Source organism: Aythya ferina (assembly GCF_964211825.1).
Source record: "Aythya ferina genome assembly, chromosome: 12".
Taxonomy (NCBI): domain Eukaryota; kingdom Metazoa; phylum Chordata; class Aves; order Anseriformes; family Anatidae; genus Aythya; species Aythya ferina.
Window position 1 is genome coordinate 1,183,376 of NC_140308.1, and position 21,356 is coordinate 1,204,731.

The following is a 21,356-nucleotide window of genomic DNA, read 5'->3' on the forward strand; positions in this document are numbered from 1 at the left end:
AAGAGGGCCCAGGGGAGACGGCCGTGGGTAAGCACCCGGGGGGACCCGGTGGGCAGGGAAGGGCTGGGAACTGCCTTTCCCCGCCCTCCTCTGCGTGTCCAGGCCCAAAACCCAGCGCCTCCTCCCGCTGTCTAGACAGATGCCAGGCTCCCTCCTCGCTTCCAGAGCTGGGGGGCAGAGGAGGGGCTGCGGGGAGGCAGCTGGGACGCGCTCGGCTCTGTAGGGCCGTGGGCTGGCCGGAGCTGCACCGCAGCCCCGCGTGGGTGCCGCTCCAAGCAGCCCACGGCCCCGCTTTGCCTGCTCCTGCCGGAGCTGCGGGCACAAAAGCAGGAGCCAGGGTCCCCCCCGAGCTCTTTGGCACAGCACAATGGGGGCGCCACCCTCCTGGGGCAGCCGGGCCCCCCGAAAGGGGTCGGGGGGAGCTGTGGGTACGTGCCCGCACATACACAGCCCTGGGGCGAGGACGTGGTGGCCCTCGGGGACATTCATGAGCCGCCGGAGCTGCGTGGGGACGGAGCAGGGGGGTGCTGAGGCCCCGGGAGGGGGGTGGCCCCAGCTGGCAGCACCAGGGGAAGCGGTGCCAATACTGGTGAAATCCCACTCGTGTCCCTGACCCGCGGCAGGGAGCGGGGCTGAACCTGCAGCCGGCTCCTGCTCGCGCAGGGGCTGCACGGGGATTTTTGGGGACGGGTTGGGGGACACCGTGGGACGGAGCATCACAGCTCAGCACCCGGCCGGACGCGTGGGGTCCTCTCTCTCCATAGCACCGTGGGGACAACCTCGGGGTCCCCGGGGAAAGCACCGAAGGACGGCGGCCCCGGCGGGGCGGGGGGAGCCCAGCCAGCGGAGCTCCCGCAGCGCCCAAACGCTCGGCATGGCACGGGGGGGGGGGGCCTGGCACTGCCCCTGCAGCACCAAGGCTGTGCCGAGCACAGCTCCAGGCAGCCCCGGCGCGGCCGCTCCCTGGCCGCCAGCACCCACCGGGCTGAGCCTGACAGGAAAAAAAAATCAAATCAAAAAAGGGAAAAAAAGGAAAAAAAAACAAACAAGACTTGAGCACGAACGCCGCCTCGGGCTGCTCCCGGGGCCAGGAGGGGACGGTGGCGGTGTCCCCGTCCCCTGGCACCCCGCTCACACCTCGGCGAAGGCCAGCCCGCACTGCTCCTGCCGCTTGCCGCAGCGCCGGGCGACGATGGCCAGGTAGAGCGTGAGCAGGGCCACCCAGTAGCAGGCGTAGAGGATGGCTCCCGAGACGAGGAAGGCCACCTCGGTCTCGCTGAGCAGGTCCTGGCTGTAGGCGGTGTAGGCCAGCCCGCCCAGCAGCACGGCCACCCACACCGACACCGGCAGCAGCCCCACGAAGTTGACCACGATGGTGCGGCGCCCCGACGTGCCCCAGCCCGACTTGTTGATGGTGGCGATGGCGAACATCTTGGCGGGCAGCAGGCTGGACATGTAGAGCAGGGAGTAGAGGGACACGAAGATCATCTCGGCGCTGCCCCGCAGGAAGCAGGCGTAGGTGGCCTTGATGATGCCCACCAGCTGCACCGTCAGCAGGAAGAGGAGGATGTTCCAGATGCGCCCGCGGTAGAAGAGCTGGATGACGGTGGCGATGAGGAAGAAGGGGAAGAAGCCGGTGACCACCGACTCGTAGGTCATCCAGAGGTGGTGCTTGTGGAACCAGAGCGCGTTGTAGAGCCACTCGCGGAAGTAGGACTTGCTCCAGCGGGTCTGCTGGTTGAGCCAGCGCAGGTAGCGGGTGGGCGTCTCCGTCAGGCACTTGGAGCGGGCCGTGTACTTGGTCTGGTAGCCCAGGCTGAGCACGCGGTTCGTGAGGTGCCGGTCGTCCCCGAAGCTGCACTTGCTGCCCAGGAAGGTCTGGTGGTACCAGTCCTCCAGGAACTGCTGCAGCAGGGCGTTGCGGTACATGCCCAGGGGCCCGCTGATGCACTGCACGCAGCCGAAGTAGGACTGGCAGGCGCGCTCCACGTTGAAGGCCATCCAGTACCGCACGCTGCTCAGGAAGGAGATCCACGAGTCGTACTTGTTCAGGATCTGGGGAGGGGACGGCATCAGCGCCGGCACCGCCGGGCCCGGCACCGGCCTCGCGGTGCCCCCACGCGCCCTGTGCCGCCCTCCCTGCCCGCGCTACCTGCACGTCGCCGCCGACGCCGCCGACGCGGGGGTCTGCCTCCAGGATGCGGAGCATCTCGGCGGTGCAGGCGGGGTCCAGCACCGTGTCTGAGTCACACACCTGGGGGGCAGAGGCAACGTCGAGCCCCGCTCCCGCCGCCCACGCGCGCCCGGCAGACGGCCCAGCCCCAGCCGGGCAAGCCCGAGCCGCGGCTGGCGAGACGAGGCAGGGCCCCGCCGACCGGCAGGCGGTGGCAGGGAGCGGAGCGCCCCGCGGTGCCCGGCCACCGCTGCCCCGGGACGCCCAGCCCCACAGACCGGCCCCGAGCCACGGCCCCGCGGTGGGACCTGCCCTCGCCAACCCCCAACCAGGCCACGGGGGTCCGGAGCCCCACGCAGTGCCACCCCGTGGCAGCCCCCCGGTGATGTCTACCCACGGCACGGGATGCACCGAGGAGGTGGCGCAAGGCCCTCGCGGGCAGGGCTGCACCTTCAGGGTCCCCACGGCCACCCCACTGCTCGCGGCGTGCCCACGGCCCCCCGCCCAGCCCCCATGGCCACCTGGATGTAGTCCACGGAGTCTCCGAGCGCCCGGAAGGCCGTGTACATCACCTCGCGCTTCCCGCCCCACTTCTGCAGGATGCAGGAGTAGGTGGTGCCGCGCACCAGCGCCTGGACGCGGGCCAGCCCTTCCCGCAGCCCGGCCTCCGTCTCGCCCTCGCCCCACGCGTGGAAGTTGCTCCTCCAGACGTAGCTGCCCGCCCGCTCGGAGCCCATCACGTCGTGGAAGATGTCCAGCATGTAGGTGTCGTCGGGGCCGTTGCCGTCCACCACCATCACCACTTTGAGGTCGGGGAAGGCGATGCGCTTGACGGAGCGCAGGCACTTCTTCAGGTAGTCAGGGTCCTCCTGGTAGGCGGCGATGCAGAGGGCCACCGAGCGCCCCAGCCGCACCGGCCGCCCCTCGCCCCGCATGCGCCGGTGCTCCAGGAAGGCGAAGAGGCTCTGGATGAAGAGGTGCAGCCCCAGGATGGCCCCGTAGAGCCCGAAGGAGAGGTAGTGCTTCTCCGTGTGGATGAACTGGTACCCCGTGACGTAGGCGGCCAGGATGCCCCCCAGCACCGCCAAGGCGAAGAGGCTGGTCCCCACAACTCGCAGGGCCGTGGAGAGGCTCACTGGCATCTGGGTGGGATGGGGGCAGTCAGGGCACGGCCACCACCGGGGGGGGGACAGGGGAACGCGGGCACACGGGGGGGCCCCGGTTGTCTCCCACCCCACACGAGCCCCATCCATCTGCGGTCTGTGAAGGGGGCGCATCCCAGTGCCCCCACCGCAGCCCTGCAGGGCCTGGAGGACAGGGAAGGGCACGGGGACAGCGGAGCCCTGACACCGGGGGGGTCCCCAGGGGAGAAGCCCTGCATGGACACAGCCCCCCCGAGCCCCCCGGCCCTCCCACGGCAGGACCCGGCAGCCCCCCCCGCGGCGAGACCAGCAGCACCCGGAGCCCCCCCCCCTTTATCCAGGCTGCGGGACGGGCACCGGGCACCGGGCAGCGGGCGGCAGGTACCGGAGCTGCGCCCCGGGGCATCACCGGCGGGCGGGGGGGGTACGGGCAGCTCAGGGGGGGGCGCAGGTTTGGGGGAGAGGCTGAATGGGGGGGCTGCCAGCAGCGCCCCCGGCTCCCCCCGGCCCCGCCGCCCCCGGTGCCGGCTCCGCGGTGCGGGGTGGGGGGGCGCGGCCGGTCCCGCGGCGCCGCGGGGGAGCCCCGAGCCGGTACCGGCACCGGCGGGGCGGGAGGGAGGGGAGGGGAAGGAACGGGGCCGGGACTCACCGTGCCGGTGCCGGTGCCGGTGGTGCCGCTCGCCCCGGCCGCCGCCGCCGCCGCTGTGCGCCCGGCCCGGCCCGCGCGGCCGCTTTATACCGCGGCGGGGCCGGCACCGCCCGCAGCCCGCGGGGTCCCCGCCCGGCACCGGCACCGGCACCCCCGGCACCGGCACCCCCGGCACCACCCCCGGCCCCGGCCCCGCCGGCCCCGGCCCCCGCCCCGCCCGCGGGACCCGCCCGGCCCCGCACTGCGGGAGCGCAACCGGCACCGGCACCGGCACCGGCACCGCGCCGGGATCCCCCGGCACCGGCCACCGGCCGCGGCTCCGGGACACCCCGGGGACGCCGCGGTCACCCCCGCGCCGCTCCCCGGGGCCACCCCCCTGTCCCCGTGTGCCCCCGGGGCCGTTCTCGGCCGCCGGCCGTGCCCCCCCCGTGCCCATCAGCCGCCCACCTGGGGGCACCCGGAGCCCACCTCGTGGCGTCCCCGCGGTCCCCACGCAGGAACGGGGCCGCCCCGGGGACAGGAGCCCCGCGCCCCTCACACACGAGGTGTCGGTGCCAGGTTGGTGGGGGGGTCCCTGCCCGCCCCGGGGTGCTCTGTGCCTCTGAGCCCCCCGAGCTGCAGCACGCTCAGGTCCCTCACCCAGAGGGGCTCCCCGGGGGTGTCCCCTTGCCCACGGTGGGGCAGGGACGAGCTGGGACCCTGGCACTGTGTGGTGGGGTGACACCCAGTGTGGTCCTGTCCCCAGCGGAGGGGTGCACAGAGGTGCCCCAGGGCTGTAGGTGCCGAGCTGCAGGAGGCAGGGAGGGAACAGGGACAGGGACAGGAGGGTTTGTGTCCCCACCCCAGTGCAGGTGCCCAGCAGCGGGGTCACCCCCTGGCCCCGTTACCTTTCAGTGCGATCCCAGCTCCCCGCTGCTCGCCCTGCTCTCTCCGCACGAGCGCTTCCCAAGGCACAAATAAAATTTCCTCCTCCTCCGGCAGAGAAATCTCCTTGTTCACAGCGGCAGAACTGCAGCCAGACGCCCAGAAAGCAGCACGAATGCAGACTTCTCGTTCAAAACCCTTCCTCTGGCTGCCTGCTCCAGGCCCTGGCAAGGCAGTGCCGGCACGGCAGCATCCCGGCGCACGCCCGCAGCCCGGCACCGGCACCGGCAGCAGCGAGAGCAAGGGGGAGCGCCCGGCTGCTGCCGTGCTCCATCAAGGACAGCGTGCTCCTGGCCACCCACCCTGCCTGCACCCACGGCATGGCACAGCACGGGTGGCTTTGTTGGGCTTGCGCTGCATCCCGGCACCCCAACCCTGCAGGGCAGAAGTGCACTGACCCCACACAATCCCTCGGCCCAGCACAGGGCGGGGGGGCTGGGGCACGGATTTGCTGCAGGTGCTGGGGGGGCTCAGGGCTGCAGGACCCCCCGGTATCATGGTGCAACCCCGCACGTCCCCGCTCCCTCCCTGTCCTGTGGGTGCAGGGCAGCTCCTGGCCCACAGCGGGGTGCACGGTGCTCTGTGGGTTTGGGGTGTCCCCCTCGGTGAGGTGGGGGCTGCCCTGATGGAGGGAGAGGAGTGACCCCGCTGCTCGGATGTCCCCAGGCACAGAGGTGCCCCGCAGGACCCTGCAGACCCAGCCCTAGGAGCTGCCAAAAAGGCAGTGGGGGGCCCCAGCACTAGTGGGGCAGGGGCTTGGAAACACCAGCTCCATTTCCCTCTTCCCCACTGGGGAAATCACTCCAATTTGGCTAAAATCACAACATTTTGGATCTGTTTCAGCCACTGCTTCCAGGGATCTTCTTCCCTGGCCCGCACCTGGGGCTGGTGCCCCTCGATGCCCCTCAATGCCCACGGGCACCCCAGGGGCTGGGCTGGGCGAGTGCCACCAGCCAGCTCGGCACGGCTGCAGCCGAAGCCCCCTCTCCCTCCTGGCTCCCCCCATGGTCTCAGGGGAAGCCGCAGCACCCGCGCTGCCTCCAGCCCCAACAGCCCAAGCACTGGCACTGTAGCTCCAAGCTGGGCACCCCCCCATGAAGGGCTGCTCCAGGGGGCTGATGCCCCAAGCCCCCCCCAGGACCCAGGGGCTCCACAGCCCGTGCTGTTGTCACCATCCCAACCGTGCAAGAATGAGCACAGCTGAGAGCACCCAGGGGCTTCGTGTGGATCCCAAAAACATCACACACACACACACACGTGGCAGAGGGTTTCTCCGTTTAATCCAACATCCCTGCACCGGTGAGGCCGGAGCTGCCCCAACCAAGGGGGGCTGGGGAGGCTGCCTGCCCCCGGCACCGCCGCGCTTCCACCACGGCCGGCACCTGCTGCAGGCGGCCCGAGGGTGCAGCAAACCCGTCCCCTGCAGGGAGCAAAATCGAGCAGGAAAAGTCTCTTTCCGTAGGGAAGCACCTGCTAGGGCAGCACCACGATCTTCTTCTCCAGCACCTGTGGGGGGAAGAGGCCGCCCCGCACCGCCTGGTCCAGCTCCTCCAGCGCCAGCTGGGCGTGCAGCACGGCCGCACCGTCGGGCTCGGCCGCCACCACGTGCTTCAGCAGGCGGTACAGGTCCCGCAGCACATCCCGCAGCACCTGGGCAGAGCAGAGGGCAGAGCCGTGGGCAGAGCCGTGGTCAGCACCCGCCGGAGCCCCGCCGGCACCCAGCGCAGCACCCGGCGTGCCCCGGCAGGCGCGGCTGTGCCCCTTCCACCCGGGCAGCGCCAGGACGCGGCCCCACCACCATTGCTGCACTGACTCACCGCCCTCCCCTCCTGTGACTCAGTTTCCCCACACACTCGTGGTGCTGCTGGCTCTCCCCAGGCCCCCAAACCCGCAGGGCTGGGGGAGATGGACGTGAGCTGGGCAGCCCTGGCAGCAGCCGTGGTGGGCGCAGTGCACGAGGGCAGCTACGGGTGATGACCATTGGCACTGCTCACGTGCAGTGCTGCAGGACTGAGCCCAGCGAGGGGGCAGCACCCGCAGCCCCTCTGCAGGATGAGGCCCGTGCCCAGCCCCAGCTACCTGCGGAGGGGCACCCTGGAGCTGCCCGCTGGGGATTCCCGCGGGGAACCGGCTGCTTCCTTCCTAGGAACTGAGTCCCAGCACCCTGCCGGGAAGTGAGGCGATGACCTTGGCAAGCCTGGTCCTTCCCAAGCCAAATAATCGATCATCGGGGCCCTCAGGGCAACTCCCACGGCTTCCCAGAACCTGGAACTGCCCCAAGGGATGCACCTCCACGGCCCCCTGCCCCAGGAAGGAGGGCCCTGCGTGGCAGCCCTTCAGTGCAGGGCCACGAGCTGTGGGTCGAGCAGGGGGCACGCAGAGAGCAGCCCCAAGCTCCCATGGGCAGCACCTGGCAGAGGCCCCGCAGCTGCTGGGCTCACCAGGACCAACAGATATGGATTCAGGCTGGGCCATGAGCAGGAGGTGCTCCATGTGGTTTGGGGAAGACAAAGTAATTCACGGCTGCAATGCAAAAATGTCACCGTGCCACTCAGCTGTGCCCTGACATACCCCAAAATGGGGGTTGGGGCTGGGCAGAGCCCCCGTGGTGGCTGAGTGCTGGCAGCAGCCCCTGGGTGACAGCCACCCCTGGGTGACAGCCGCCCCACAGAGCTGTCCCCGGGCTCAGCCCCGCGCTGCAGGGCCCGTGAGGAGGGCGCAGCTCGGCCGCCTGCAGCGGCGGGTGCCAGGAGGAAGAGGTGCCAAGCGCCGATGGCTTCAGGGGCAGATTCCTGCGAGTGCTGAGAAAGGAGCCAGGCCCTTCCCAGAGCGGGGTGCTCTGAAGGGCAGAGCCCTGAGGAGGGAGAGAGCTTGAGAGGAGCGCAGGGAGCTGGAGCGAGCTCAGAGGGAGATGGGGATCCGCGTCCGGGCCCCCAGCCTCGTGGGGCTCCCTGCAGCAAGGAGCCCTGCCCCTTCTAGGAAGCCGTGAGGTGAGGATGGCTCATCCCCTGCTGCTGCTCCGAGCCAGGGAAACAAAACCTCTGTGGCTGCACGGTGCTGCTGCCCGGGGGAGATGTCGGTGCCCCAGCACCGGGCAGGGCACGGGGCTGAGCGCTGCAGGAGCCGGCCCTCCTGCACGGGCTGGGGGACGAAATGGGAAGCAGTAAGAGAGCTGTGGGGACTGGGATTGCCTTCAGGAGGAAACACAGTCAGGCTGTCTTTTTTTGGGGGTGTGGGGGTGGAGGCAGAGAGGAGAAGCTTCGACCTGGGGGAGCAACAAGCCTTGGAGGGGAACGCCGGCAGTGACACCGGCAGTGACACCGGCAGTGACACCGGCAGTGACACCGGCAGCCTTCCCTGAAGCCTCCACAAAGAAACAAAGAGCAGGCGTGCACGGAGCACAAAACACACACAGGGAGAGCTCCTGCACGGCTGCTCCTGCCGCGGTGCCCTCGCAAGCACCCGTCTGCGTGCGTCCCCAGGGCAGGGACCCCGCGAGGGGTCACCCCCGGGCTGTGCACGAGGCTGGGTGGCCACGGGGCCAGCTCGGGCAGAGGGCAAGAGGCACAGCCCCAGGCCAAGGGGCTGCTCTGCTCGAGGCTGGGGCCAGGACATGCTGCGTGTCTGCATTCACAGAGGAACGTATCAGGGACCAGGCTGTCCCCAAAAGGCCACATGCTGGGTCCGAGCTGCAGGGAGGGCGAGAATGGAGGGACAGAGAGATAGGAAAAGGGCAGCTCTGGCTTAAAGAAAGCCGAGAGAGAGAAACTGAAGCGATTACAGCAAGGAGCTGGCAGGGCTGTCACCATGCCAGGCTCTCCAAGCTGCTGCCTGCATCGGAGCTGTGAGGATGACTCCGTCCCTGCTGCACCCAGCCCAGCCCTCTCCCGGCCGTTCCCAGCGGGAGCAGGGCACACAGCACCCGCCTGCACCAGAATCAGCAGTAATTTAGGCAGAGGAAGCCTGCAGCTGCTCAGGTAATTATAGCTCAGTTAATTTTCTCCTAACTCCCTGCAGCTGCCGCACATGCCGGAGCCACAACGCCAGCTTGGGGTGACTGCAGCCGTCACCAGGCGGGGACGTGTCCAGAGCACTCGCTGCCACTGCCAGCCTGGCCCTGCAGCACCGGGACCTGCCACCCCAGGGCAGGGACAACCCCTGGAGCACCGTGCTCCAGGACAGGGTCTCGCTGTCCCGGGGGGCAGCAGGGGGTGACCCACCTCGGTAGCCTTCTCGCTGAGCCCCCGCAGCAGCAGCACCACCACGTGCACGGCGGCTCGGCGCACCTCCGCCTCGGGGTCCGTCTTGGCGATGGCTGTCACACAGGAGGTCACCTGGGGGGGCAGCACGGGGAGGACATCAGCAGGACGCGTGCCACCACCCATGGCCAGCCCTTCCCTCGGGCAGGGGCTCAGAGTCCCCAGCAGGGGACACAAGGTGACCTGGCAGGGACAGCGTGGGGCTCTGGCACTCGGCTACGTGCAGGGAGGTCCCACTCGGTGCAGAGGCAGCCACAGCACCATGGGGCATGAGGCTGGGGGATGGAAAACCCTCCTGGCACCTTGGGCTCTCGCCGTGCTGCCCTGATCTCCCTGGGGCTGGGGCAGCAGAGCCCAGCAGCCGCTCACCCGCAGCCAGGGCAATTTGCCTGGGGAAGCCCAGGGCACCGCCACGGCCAGCAGCTGCAGCACAGAGCGGTGCCGAGCAGCGTGCTCAGGAAAGGATTTCACCATCAGTAATTACACACAAAGGCTTTCCCTACGCCAGGAAGGGGACGTGTCCCTGCGCCCTTCTCCTGCCAGCCCTGGAGCTGCAGCCCGGCGCTGCCTCGCGAGCCCTGCGTCCCTCTGCAACACCGCGGAGCGCCCAGCCAGGGGGTGGGCTCCTGCAGCAGAAATCGTGACTGCTGCAAGTCCTGCAGAGCCAGCGGTGGCAGCGATGCTGGGTGAAGCAGCTGATGTGACCTGAGCAGCTGGGAAGCGAGCGGGGCGAGGGGACAGCGGCTGCACCACGAGCACGAGCAGGTGAGGGAGGCAGCGCTGGCCCCGCTGCAAAGCTCGCCTTCATCGGGGCACCGAGCCCAGCTGAGGCTGCAGAGTGCTCCTGGTGTCACGCAGTGTCCTTAAAAGCCCCCACAGGAACGCTGCTGCCACGGGGCTGTGCCTCCTTCAAGCACCGGTGCTCGCAGGGCACCGAGCACCTCCCTGCCAGGGGCTGAGCGCTGCGCGGACGTCTTTGAGAGCTTCAAAAAAAAAAAAAAGCAGAGTTGAAGGAACCTAATTAAACACCCAGTGACAGCAGGAAGAATTAGCAGAGCTAGCGCGTTCCCGAAATAGCTGCATGTGTGGTGCATTGGCATCTCATCAAACGCTGTCATTACCCCATTGATGCGTGAGCAGCAGCGAGAGGGAACCCAGGGAGAAAAGCCGGCGTGCCGCGCCGATGCTGCTGCCTCCCTCCAGCCCTGAACCTCTCCAGCTGCCCACACCAGCACGGCGCTGGGGGTTTGATGCTCGCAGCTCCCCAAACGGCCAAACCCCTCGAGCTGAGCACGGTGCTCGCCAGCTGAGCAGATGCAGATCGGCCCCGTTTGAGCCCGGGCTGCAGCTCCCACACCCAACGCTGTGCTCCTCGCCCCGCTGCAACATCCACAGCCCGACCAGAGCCCCGGCTGCCAGGCTGGGTGCTGGACACCCGGACAGCCGGGGCAGAAACGTGCCCAAAGCCTGGCTGCCCCTCGCAGGAGCACAGCCGGGGCACCTCTGTGCATCCCCACCCCGGGCACCCACCCGGGTGAGGGCTGAGCACCGCTGCCATGGCGCTCCCGTGGGCACCGAGTGCTCCCCGTCAGTGGTAGCGTGGAGGATAAGGAGGTTTCGTTAAGGGGGAGGAGGTGCCTTAGGCAGGTACAGAATATGCCTTGAGGTCTCCTGCTCTAGGGAAACGAGGATGGGCGGAGCAGATCCCGCTGCGCTTCCTTGGGGCTGTCTGTCACTTCCCATCACTGAGACATTTTTAGCTGCTGCCGAAGCTCTCAGCCCTGAAACTCAGCGCTAGAATTACCCGAGCGTTTGCTTCAGACTGAATGACTTTTTTTTACGCTCTAATATCTGCAAGCATCATTCACGTCCTCTCCCAGAGTAAGCTGTGAAAGGAACCGTGCTGCTGTGCCCCCGGCAGCGACCCTGCCGGCAGCTGACGAAGCAGCCTCATTAACCAGAGCCAGCCCTGCTACGGCGCAGCTGGGGGCTCCCCCAGGGGCTTTGGGGGCTTTGGTGCCATGCCAAGCACCCGTCCCCACTACCTGCCCCAAAAAGACCTTAGCCCAGGCCCCTGGGGCGGCACAGCCCAGGACTTTGTGCCCAGCTGAAGCATCCCCATCCCACGGCCCCCAGCCCCAGGCAGTGGCAGGAGGGGAGGTGACGGCGGCTGTCGGGGGGTTCGGTACCTCGTGGATGACGGAGCCCAGCTGGAAGCCGAGCCTCTGGCACAGCTCCCCCAGGTTGGAGAGGCTGCTGGCACGCAGCACGCTGTCCGGGTCCCGGGAGCCCCGCAGGAAGGCGTGGATCAGGGGCTCTCGGTGCTTGACCACCATGTCCCCTGCAAGAGAAGAGAGAGCACAGCGCTCACCGCAGTGCCGGGAGGATGGCACAGCGCGGCTGGCTGCAAGGACACCCCACAGGGTTCCAGCACAGCCACGAGACAGAAGCTCAGGGCCCAATCTGTGTCCTGCAGAACAGCTGGGTGCAATATTTGGAGCACAGAGCAGCCACATCCCTCACCGTGACCCCCTGTGCTGCTGGGGACCGGGCACCCCCGCTTGGGTAAGATTCGTGTCACGCAGCCCCGAGCACAGAGCTTTGTCTGGGGCCGCTGGGTGCATCATCACGTATTCCCTCAGTCTTCTGTTGGGCCTTTCAGGTAGGTGACGTGCTGCAAATAAACAATCCCAAGTGCGAAGGCCCAAATTCTCACATCATTCAGCGCCCAGAGCCCAGGGCCAATTAGCGCGGGCAGGCACCGGGGATGTGTGAGCCAGCTAATTAGAGCTGCGTGTGCGCAGGCAGTGACCTGCATGCACAATTACCCCGCTCACAAGGACACCCGGGTCCTGCACGACCCAAACGCTGGCCAGGAGTGCCCCTGAGGTGGAGGCACCCTCCTGTGCAGCACAGGCTGCCGGACACAGGCTAACCTGGGGAGGTGTTCGGGTGGGGTGAGCAGGGAAAAAAAGCTGCAGGGATCTCTCGGATCTCACTTGCAGCAAGACAAACGCCCCAGTGGAGAAGGGAGAAGGGAGAAGGGAGAAGGGCTGCCTCGGCACTTGGAGTGGATTTAATGGGTTTGCAGCTAACGTCCATAGGGACGATGCAAATTCCTCACAGACCCTGGGATGGGGGAGAGCAAAGCTCCCCCCCAGCCCTGGCGGGGCAGCCACACACGGCCCCCGCTGTGTCGGGTTGCAGAGCCCCGTGTGCTCCTGTCCTCGTCCCAGCGCTGAGCAGATCCCAACCTGTCCTCAGCTCTCTCGTGCCAGGTGCCAGGAACCAAAACGCTTCCTCATGGGGCTGACAAGGACCCCGCTGGTGGCAGGGGACCAGGAGCAACTCCAGCAGGGCTGCGGGAGGAGCATCCTCGGCTCTGCTCCAGCAGGAGGGCAGCAGGGCAGGGATCGTTTCCCCATCGCTGCCTTCAGCCCTGCCTGCAGCCAGTCGGGCAGCTCTCCCCATGGCCCTGCTCCCTGGAGCAGCCCCTCGCGCACAGGCACGGCTCCAGCAGGATGAGGCAAGCAGGGGAGGGCAGCACGGCAGCCCCAAGGTGCAGGGCAGCAGCAGGAGAGCTCCGAATCACAGGAGTGCTGCTGCAGGGAGCAAAGCCTTTCTGGAAGCACCGGAGAAGTCCTTTGTCTGGAGGACCGAAGCCTTGCAACAAAAACAACCCGGCGCAGCGTGTTCTATAAATACGCAGGCGCGCCAGGACACGCCGCAGTCGCTGCCCGCAGCAGAGGCTCCGCAGCGGGGAGGAGAGCCCCCGCGGGGGCTGTGCCCACCCTGCTGCTGCCAGCACCCCCCCAGCAGCACCCCGGGGAGCCCCAGCACATCCCGTGCCCGTGCTGGGTCCCGGCCCAGCACCGCCGAGCCCTGGCACGGAGCTGGACCGAAGGGCACGGGGCCGCGTTTGGGACGGGCACGGCTGCGGCGCTCAGCGCCAGGGCTCAGCCCTGCCACGTGCAAACCCCGAGCGTGCCCCTCGCCCGGCCCTCCCCTCGGGGCTCCACTCGTGGGCGACGCAGCCCTCCGTCCGTCCGCTCCTCCTCGCACCTGAAAGCCTGGCCCAGAGCCTGCCCGGCCATCCCCGTACCTGCAAGCACAGCTCCCGCCCGCCTGGGAGGCGAGAGGAGGTGTCGTTAAAGGATAAAGCGCCTTTGAAGGATCCAAAGTACCGGGGAGCTGAATAAAACACTGACACACTGCAGTGCAATTATGTTATTATCTTTAAAGAAAGGGCCCCTTGCCAATTGCTGCTCACGCCTAGAGCCAAGAGACTTTTCCCGCAGCGAGGAGGGAGGACGGGGAGCTGCTGCCAGGAGCTGCGATGCTCCCTGGGGCAGGGCTCAGAGCAGGGCTGTCACCAAGGGTCTGCGGGGACCCGGGAGGTGGCAGTGCAGTGGTGACCACGCTCTGCAGCCGTGTGGCGGGCAGGGAGCTGCCACGTGGAGCGGTGTGATTGCTGACAAACACCCAGCACCGCACAGGGCGCAGCACGTGAATCCCCCATCCCTGTCCCCATCCCAGGGGCCAAAATGTGACCGAGGCAGCACCAACCCCACGGGATGCAGCACAAGGAGCTGCCCCTGCAGCCACAGGACCCGGGCAGCCCGAGTGGCCACGCTGCAGGGACCGTGGGGCCGGCCCACAACGCTGAGCTGCAGCTGCTGCGGTGCGGGGAGCGCTCACGGGGAGCGCTGGAGCCTTGGCCAAGAGCTCCTACGAGCAGCCCAGCGCTGCCACGTCACTCCTCGGCACGCAGGAGACGTGCACAGATGTTTCCCCATCTGGAACAGCTGCTGCCTTACCACCGAGCTAAGCTCAGCGTGCCTCGAGCGCAGCCAGAGCCAGGAAGCGCGGGGCCGGCCGCTGTCACCCAGCCGGGCAGCACAGCACCACGTGAAGTGTCCCCGAGCCCACACCGACCCCACAGGAGGCAGCGATTCCCCACATGGGAGCATTTCTCTGCCCGTTTTTTTGGAAGCAGGACTGCGGGGCATACAGTCACCTTCCTGCCTGAACAAGCCGTGCTGCTGCTGTCCCAAGCAGCCGGGCTGTGCTGGGCGATGCAGCGCGCTGCGTCCCGTGCGGATGGGGACCCAGGGTGATGCCCGAGCTGCCAGCACGGGGGGGGGCTCAGGGTGCAGCACACAGCATTTTTTTGGGCTCCCCGTGTCTGCTGTGCCCAGGAAGAGGAGCCCTTTTGCACTGCACGACTGTTACGAACAATAGGCTGCGGTTACCTGCGTGAAGGCTGGGCAGGTCGCACCCTGCCACGGGGTTTCCAGGAAAGAGGGTGGCACAGAGCTGCCACTTGGCACTGGTGGGAACAATTTGAGGGCCGGATGCCAAGCTGGGGGCCTGGCTGTGGCACCAGGGCTCGTTGTGCTCCTCTCATGCCCCAGTGAGATCAGACATTGAAGGGAGAGCTCGTGGGCCAGGAGGACAGGCTGCCAGGCGCTGCCCTTGGAGGTCCCAGCTCAGCTCAGCCCCTTGGGATGGACAGCACCGGGGAGAGCGGCTTCCTCCTTCCCTTGGTGCCCTGGAAACACCGAACGCCTGCTCTCGTCAGCCTTGCCTCTACCAGGAGAAAGCAGGAGGCGTTTTAGGACATGTCCCAACAGCAGCTGCCGGAAAGGCCTCGCACAGCTTTCATCCCTCAGCCCTGCATGTCCAGGCGCTTCCCGGCGTCCTCTCAACCCAGCCAGGGCTGCCGAGGGTGAGGGGGGCCGGCTGCGGGATCCGCGCCCCCGCTCCTGCCCCTGGGCTTCAGCTGGGAAGCTGCCGGGTGGCGGGGCAGGATCCCGGTCCCACGGGGCCAGTCCCCCCACGCAGGGCGAAGCCTGGAAGGCCCCGGGAGCCGGCTCCCCTCTGCCCCGCAGGCAGGCGGATGGGGTTTTCCAGGGAACCGCAGGCCCTTGTGCAACACACTCGAGCCCCGGGCTTGGTTTTCCCAGCAGCATTTTCCTGCTCACCTCTTTGCTCCGGCACCGCTCATGTCCCTGCGCCGTAGGGGTCCCCTCGGCTTCCCCCTGCCCACGGGGGGCTTGGCCCCATCTGCTCGCACCCCCGTGATCCCGAGTGGGCACGGCAGGAACCCCCAGCCCTACAAAGCCTGGGCTTTCACTGGCCTTCATCTCCAAAATGTCCCAACACCACCCCGTGCCCAGGCACCACTCACCCAGCGCCCGGGTCACGCGCATCAGCACCTCGCCCAGCTTCATCCTGCTCACAGCAGCCGGGGCGTCCTTGGTGCCCTGCGTGGGGTGCCCGTAGCGGGCCAGCAGGGTGGGCAGGATCTGCTCCGGGTACTCGCTGGACAGCAGGGCAACGCCTGGAGGGAAAGGGGAAAGAAAATACAGGTCAGGCTCGGACATGAGGATGGCACATAGGTGGGCAGCACTCTGCATCGCCTCCCTAACCGAGGAGATGGGAAATGGTGCTGGTTGGCATCGTGACCCAACTCCAGCAGCAGTTTTGGGTCAGACACAGGCTCTCAAGTCTCACCTATGCTCGGTGAGGGCTGTGCTGGAGCGGGCAGCACCCGCTGGGCCACGTGCTACAGCGAGCAGCAGGGCACACAGACAGCAGGTCCCAGCTCCACAGCATGGCCAGCACCAGAGCTCCTCACTGGGCAGGACGGAGAGGGGAAAACTCTGGGACTGCACTCTCAGAAAGGCAAGGAGCCAAAATCCATTACAGGTGTCACGGCGATGGCCAGGAAGGGGGGTAAGAGTTCCAGCAGAGGCAGGAAGCCAAGTGGTGTCCGTGCCATTGGAGCCGGTGTGACAGCCAGTTCAGTGGGGACACCACTCCCCAAAGGGCTGGTGGGCACCACGCGAGGGCTGCTCCATCCCCCGGTGTCAAAGCCAAACTGACAGAGCCATGGGGGGAAAGCAGCACGCACAGACCCCAGCTGCCCCCTCCTGCTCCCCAACGCACTTTTGGAAAGGCAGAGGACATCATGGCACGGGGGTTCGCTTGTCTCGAGGGCTTAATTGGGGAAATTACCCCCAAATTCTCCCATTGTTTGCTCAGTACTGCCGAGTTCCAGGCAGCAGGCACACCCGGGCTGGAATTAATTCTGCACAGACGAGTGTCACCCCCCGCCTGCTCAGCCAAGCACATCACGTCGCCCCTCCGCGCAAAGCCAAACCGCCCCCGTACCCAGCGTGGCCTGGGGTTGGGTGCCAAGCTGAGAGAGAAATTATTGAGCAGTTGGCAGCAGGTGTCTGCTAATTACTGCTGGTTAATATTCATTGACCCCGTGTCTACATAACGAGCCAGACGTCAGACGCTGGGAGATGCTGCCACGGCGAGCGCTGGCTGGGTGCAGCTCCCGGGCAGCTCGTTGGCCCATCAGAGCGTGGGGGCTGTTTCTGGAGGCTGGGGGGTCCCTGCTTGCACCCCCTGGCAGGGCTCTGCCAGCTCCAGGGCTCCCAGACCTGGGCACGTTTCTGGCTGGGGCACTGGGGTGGCAAAAGGCAGCCGCTCTCCAGGGAAATGCAAGTGGCAGAGCGCTGCCCTGGCTGTGCCAAGCACTGAGTCAGCACCGGGGCTGGGAGAGGACGGCTCCAGCTCTCCCCTGCCCTCCAGGAGCCTTCACCTCCAACCCAGTTCCCCAGTTATCGCTCGGCGCCCGCTGTGGGTTACCATCCACAAGCCTGGGCGCATCCACAGGGGGCAGCGACCTCTCCCCTGGCATCACCCCGCACGCGCCCGGCGCTGCGGCTCCCTCCTGCGCCCAACAGCAGCACGAGGAGCTGGAGGGGAGCCCTGCTGGAGGAGCTGGAGCCCCTCGGAGCAGCCTCTCCTGCTGCCCTCGGGCCCCACGTGTGGCTCGGCACGGCTTGGCAGCCCGAGCAGCACCCAGGGGTGAGTCACCCCCACAGGGAACTGCGTCAGGGTTAATCACGGCGGTAGCGGGGCTGCGAAACACGGAGGCAGCTGCACGCTGGATATTAATCACTCGGGGAATAGTTAAGCGTGCGTTTCTATTTCACCTGCAGGGCAAGGACAAACCCGTCCCACTCAAGACCGTACAGGCAGAGAGAGGGAAGCATATCGATAAGCTGGTTTTCCAGCTGGGTATGAAGGTTACCTGCTCAAGTGCTGCACGCAGGGCAGATGCTGAGGACGGCGCTTCCTCGCCCTGTCCCCAGCTCCCTAAAGCCACCAAACCCCTGTGCACCACCTGGCCACCAGCTCTGCGGGCATCCAGGGGAACCCCAGTCCCCCCAAACAGCTTCTTCTCCTGTTTGGCAGCCCTAAAATAATTGCTTGGGTCTCCCAAGGGCTCCAGGAACACCTCCCCTCTGCTTTCTCACACGCACACAGGAGACCGATAGGCACGGGCAGTCCGTTGTGCAAGACATCTGAGCCATGCCCGGATTCGGAGGCACCTGCATGCAAATTGCTGCACCAGCCCGGTGCCACACGCAGCAGGAAGGGGATGAGCTGAACGTGCTGGAGCAGGAGAAGTCCCACACGTTTCCTGGGAAGCAGGAAAGGGGCAGCACTGGGAGCCCCAGCTGCAGGGGCGAACAGCCCGCCTGGGGGGGCAGAGCCCCTTCCCAATCCCCACCCACCCAGTTTCACCAAAATCACTGCTGGGAACCGACCAGTGAGCTGCAACAGCTTTAAAGATCCTTGGGTTAAATCCTTTGGGGATCCTTGGGTTCTTGGATCCTTTAAAGACCCACGGGTCCTTAAAGACCCTCGCAGCCCAGCTGTGGGGTAAACGAAGCCGGTTTTTGCTCCACTTTCCCAAGGGACCACACAGGGGGCTGTGCAGGAGCAGGGTTAGGGGGCTGGCTCGCCCCACGTCAGCACAGCCCCCAGGAGGTCGGGGCAGGGACGGTGACCAGCTCCCGGTGTCACTGCCTGGGGGACAGCCCCCAGCTGTGAACCCACGCAGGGCACCCTCGCCTCCGCGCCGGGGCTGCACGCTTGTGGGCTGTGCACATTAGCAGTTAAATCAGGCAGTAAATCAACTAATTACCCACTGAGTAAGCACAAGGAGAGCTTCAGCTCGACGAGGCCCAGGAGACAACGCTCATCAGCCCAAGGAACGAGGAGCACGGCCCAGGCGCTGGCTCGAGGCACATCCTGAGCTGCCAAGCTCCATCTGGCTGCTCCCAGGGACGCTCCTGGGATGCTCTAAGGCCATGGGGAATGCACCGTACGGGGGTGGCACTCCCTAAGCCCCCACAAAGACCACGGGCTGCATGGCAGGCCAGTTTGCAGGCAGGAGCATCGCTGCTGACAGCGGGGCTCGAGGGCACAGCACCCTGCAGGGCCCGGGACCGTGCAGCCGTCAGGTCAGGCACTGCTCACCTTGAATGGCAGACAGGTACACAAAGGAGTCCTCGTGCTGCACATTTTCTAGGAAAACCTGTAAGGATGAAGAGAGAGCTTGTTACCAGCAGTTTCTGAGGACACGAGAGGGGCACTGCCCCACGCCGTAGTCACAGGGATGGTGGCAGCGCGGGGCCCTGTACCTGGAGGATTTTTTCTTGCATCTGCAGCGCCTCCGGGTCCCTCTGCGATATCAGGCTGGAAAGAGCACGCACAGCAGCTGCCCGGACAGGGACCTGGGGGTCGTAGGCTGATAAGAGGAGCTCCTGGAGCTGAGCTGGGGCCGGGCTCTCAGTGCTTGGGGCTGCAGCAGGACCTGTGGCACCGGGCTCTTCGTGCACGCTCTGCTCTTCACCCTCCTTGGGAGCCGAGGGGCGGCCGCAGCCACGGCCACGCTGCGTGGGTGCCCCACCAGCCCCGGGGCTTTGGCAGGGGGCCGTGAGTGGGGGGCCTGTGGGGCTCTCCCCTCCTGTCCTGCTCGGCCCAAGCTTTTTCCCCAGCAAGGTCTCGGCCGCGGTGCCAACCGTCTGGGCAGAGAAGGCGCCGTGAGTGCAGATGGCGATGCGCAGGTCCGTGGCCAGCTCCTGGATGACGGGGTCGGGGTGGGCGCGGGACACCTCCTCCAGCAAGGGCAGCAGGCGCTTCAGGACGGCAAAGTCACTCGACTTCAGCTGCGGGGAGGAGAGGAGCAGTGGGAGGCTTCCTCTGCCATGGGGCCGCTCCCTCGTGCCAGAAGCAGGAGAAATACTCAGGGATTAGGGCAGGGGAACTGTATGGCATGGCACTGTATGGCTGCTGCAGGGCACCCTGCTGCTGAGCACCCCACAGTCAGGCCAGCAGAACATCACATCTTGGGGCACACAACAAGGTAAGGGCCCCTCTGTGGTGCTCTGCCCTGGCTCAAAGTGCTTGCAAAGTGAAACGCCAGGTTAGTGAAACGCCAGGTTAGCAGCGAATGTAATCAGTTGCAGCACTGCCCCTGCCTGCTCCTACCTCAATAGGCTCATTGTGAAGAGCTCCAACAACCTGGAGACCTCATTTGGGAAATAAAAGGCTTTGTGCACTACAAAGGAACGCAGGAGCTTTCTGGGTTGAGGACAGGCAGCGTGTGTCAGGGGAGAAGCTGGGAAAGGAGCAGCCCAGGGCAGGCAGCCAGGGCTGCAGGAACTCCCAAGGGCACCTCCCAAGGGCACCTCCTCGTGCCCTGGTGCAGAGCCTCTGGCCTCGAGCACCCTGAAGGCCGTGACTCCAGAGCCACAAGCACCTTGCAGAGACGGAGGCACTTAGCCCTGATGCTAATCCCTGTGTTAAACCCAGTGCTGAGGTGTGGCAGGAGCAGGTGGGGATGGCAGCAGCACGGAGCTCGCTGCCCTGCCGGATCCCACGGGATCCCCAAAGGAAGCACCCCGCAGGGCACCTACATCCCATGGTGGGGGCAGCTCCTGCCCTAACCTGGGTTTGGGATTTAATTGCTAGGTCCCAGGAGCAAACTCAGGGCAGCTAAGGCCTGAAAAGCAAAGCTTTCCCAGAGGTTTCAGGGGAGCATTTGGATGATTATGTAAAACCCACTTGGCCATTCAAAACCAAGCAGCTTTGCAGCCTCTCCTGCTGCTTCCCGCACCAGCTGCCCCACGAAGCCTTTTTCATTCAATCTGCAGCCCGGTGCCGTTGATTTCCATTAACAAGGAGAGGGAGCAGGGGCTCTCCTGGCAGGGGGGGCATTAACGCTGCCCTGCGCCCACCATGGCAGGGGCTGGGCTGAAGCTGCTCCAGGTCCCAGGCTGTGCATTTATTTCCATGCAGGACCAGTGGAGCACGGGGTGCTGGGGCACGGGGCTAAATCTGGTGCTCCAGCCCCACGCTGAGCACCAGATTTAGCCCCAGGCGTGTGCATGAAAAGGCATCTCCGAGGGACAAGCCCCAGCAATGCCCCGAGCTGGCACCTGATGGGGAACTTTGCACCTCCTCTTCCTCCACATCGACTGCCACAATACGGTCATTAATTACATGAGAACTGGTCATTAATTACATGAGAACTGGTCATTAATTACATGAGAACTGGCAGTTTCTGCTGTTTTAATTGGAGGACACTGCCTGTTATCTCCTCGTCTGTGAACATGCCCCACTATTATTTATTTCTTTTTTAACTAAATGTCTCTCTTCCCCACGCTAGGAATTTGGCACGTAAGACACAATGAATTATCTTTTCCCATTAATGGCTGAATTTTCCTTTGGGCATGAAGCAACTGACGGCTCGGTGATGTAACCAGAAGTGATTTCACAGCACTAGGACACATTGTCACTCTCCAGTGGCATTTAGCCGACACTGTGCCACTGAGCGAGTTCTGCTGTTACAGATCTTCAAGAATGGTACAGACTCCACGGAGAGGTTTGGCACACTTTGGAGGGGGAGCTCCTGAATGTACGGGGTGCAGGGTGTGGTATGTAAAGAGACTGCTGCTCCATCATTGCCTTCTCGGAAGCAGATTTTGGATTATGAATGAATTAGCCAACATTTTGTGAGCTAGCAGAGCTTTTCTCTGCTGCCTTCTGCACTGAAGCACTTCTGCCAGAGGCAGCACCGTCTGCGTGAGCTTGGTGGCACCCGAAGATTTCGGGACCTCTGGGCAACAGGACATGGAGCCCATCCAGCCCAGTGACAGCCACCAGATCCCACGGCCAGCCCAGCAGCCACAGGCACGCCTGCGGGGCACACAAAGAGGTTTCCACCTCACCTCCTCCTCCTCCTCCTCCTGGCTGGGAGGGTGCAGCCTTCTGTGCCTGGCTGCTTTGTTATTGGGAACACATGGCATTGTCAAGAGAGCTCGATTGAAGGGACAGAA

The 21,356-nt window shown here is 65.9% G+C and overlaps 3 protein-coding genes across 3 annotated transcripts in view; 1 reads left to right on the plus strand and 2 right to left on the minus strand.

The window, feature by feature from the left end:
* Nucleotides 1–18,242, plus strand: part of PDF (peptide deformylase, mitochondrial) — a 37,436-nt gene extending 19,194 nt beyond the window's left edge. The window contains exon 3 of the mRNA XM_084533892.1: nt 18,232–18,242. The gene's annotated coding sequence lies outside the window, so the exon portion shown is untranslated. The remainder of the gene's footprint in view (nt 1–18,231) is intronic.
* On the minus strand, nt 1,007–4,001 carry HAS3 (hyaluronan synthase 3). Its single transcript, XM_084533886.1, has 4 exons — nt 3,965–4,001; nt 2,695–3,315; nt 2,153–2,254; nt 1,007–2,055 (listed from the first exon to the last, which is right to left on the minus strand). The coding sequence occupies exons 2-4, from the start codon at nt 3,313–3,315 to the stop codon at nt 1,132–1,134; spliced, it is 1,647 nt and encodes a 548-aa protein (XP_084390012.1). The 5' UTR covers nt 3,965–4,001; the 3' UTR covers nt 1,007–1,131.
* The window catches only part of TANGO6 (transport and golgi organization 6 homolog), a 29,999-nt gene continuing 14,792 nt past the window's right edge, over nt 6,150–21,356 (minus strand). The window contains 6 exon segments of the mRNA XM_084533867.1: nt 6,150–6,538; nt 9,109–9,222; nt 11,337–11,488; nt 15,338–15,490; nt 18,493–18,550; nt 18,657–19,184. Coding sequence (XP_084389993.1) covers nt 6,362–6,538; nt 9,109–9,222; nt 11,337–11,488; nt 15,338–15,490; nt 18,493–18,550; nt 18,657–19,184 — 1,182 coding nt within the window. The 3' untranslated portion in view covers nt 6,150–6,361.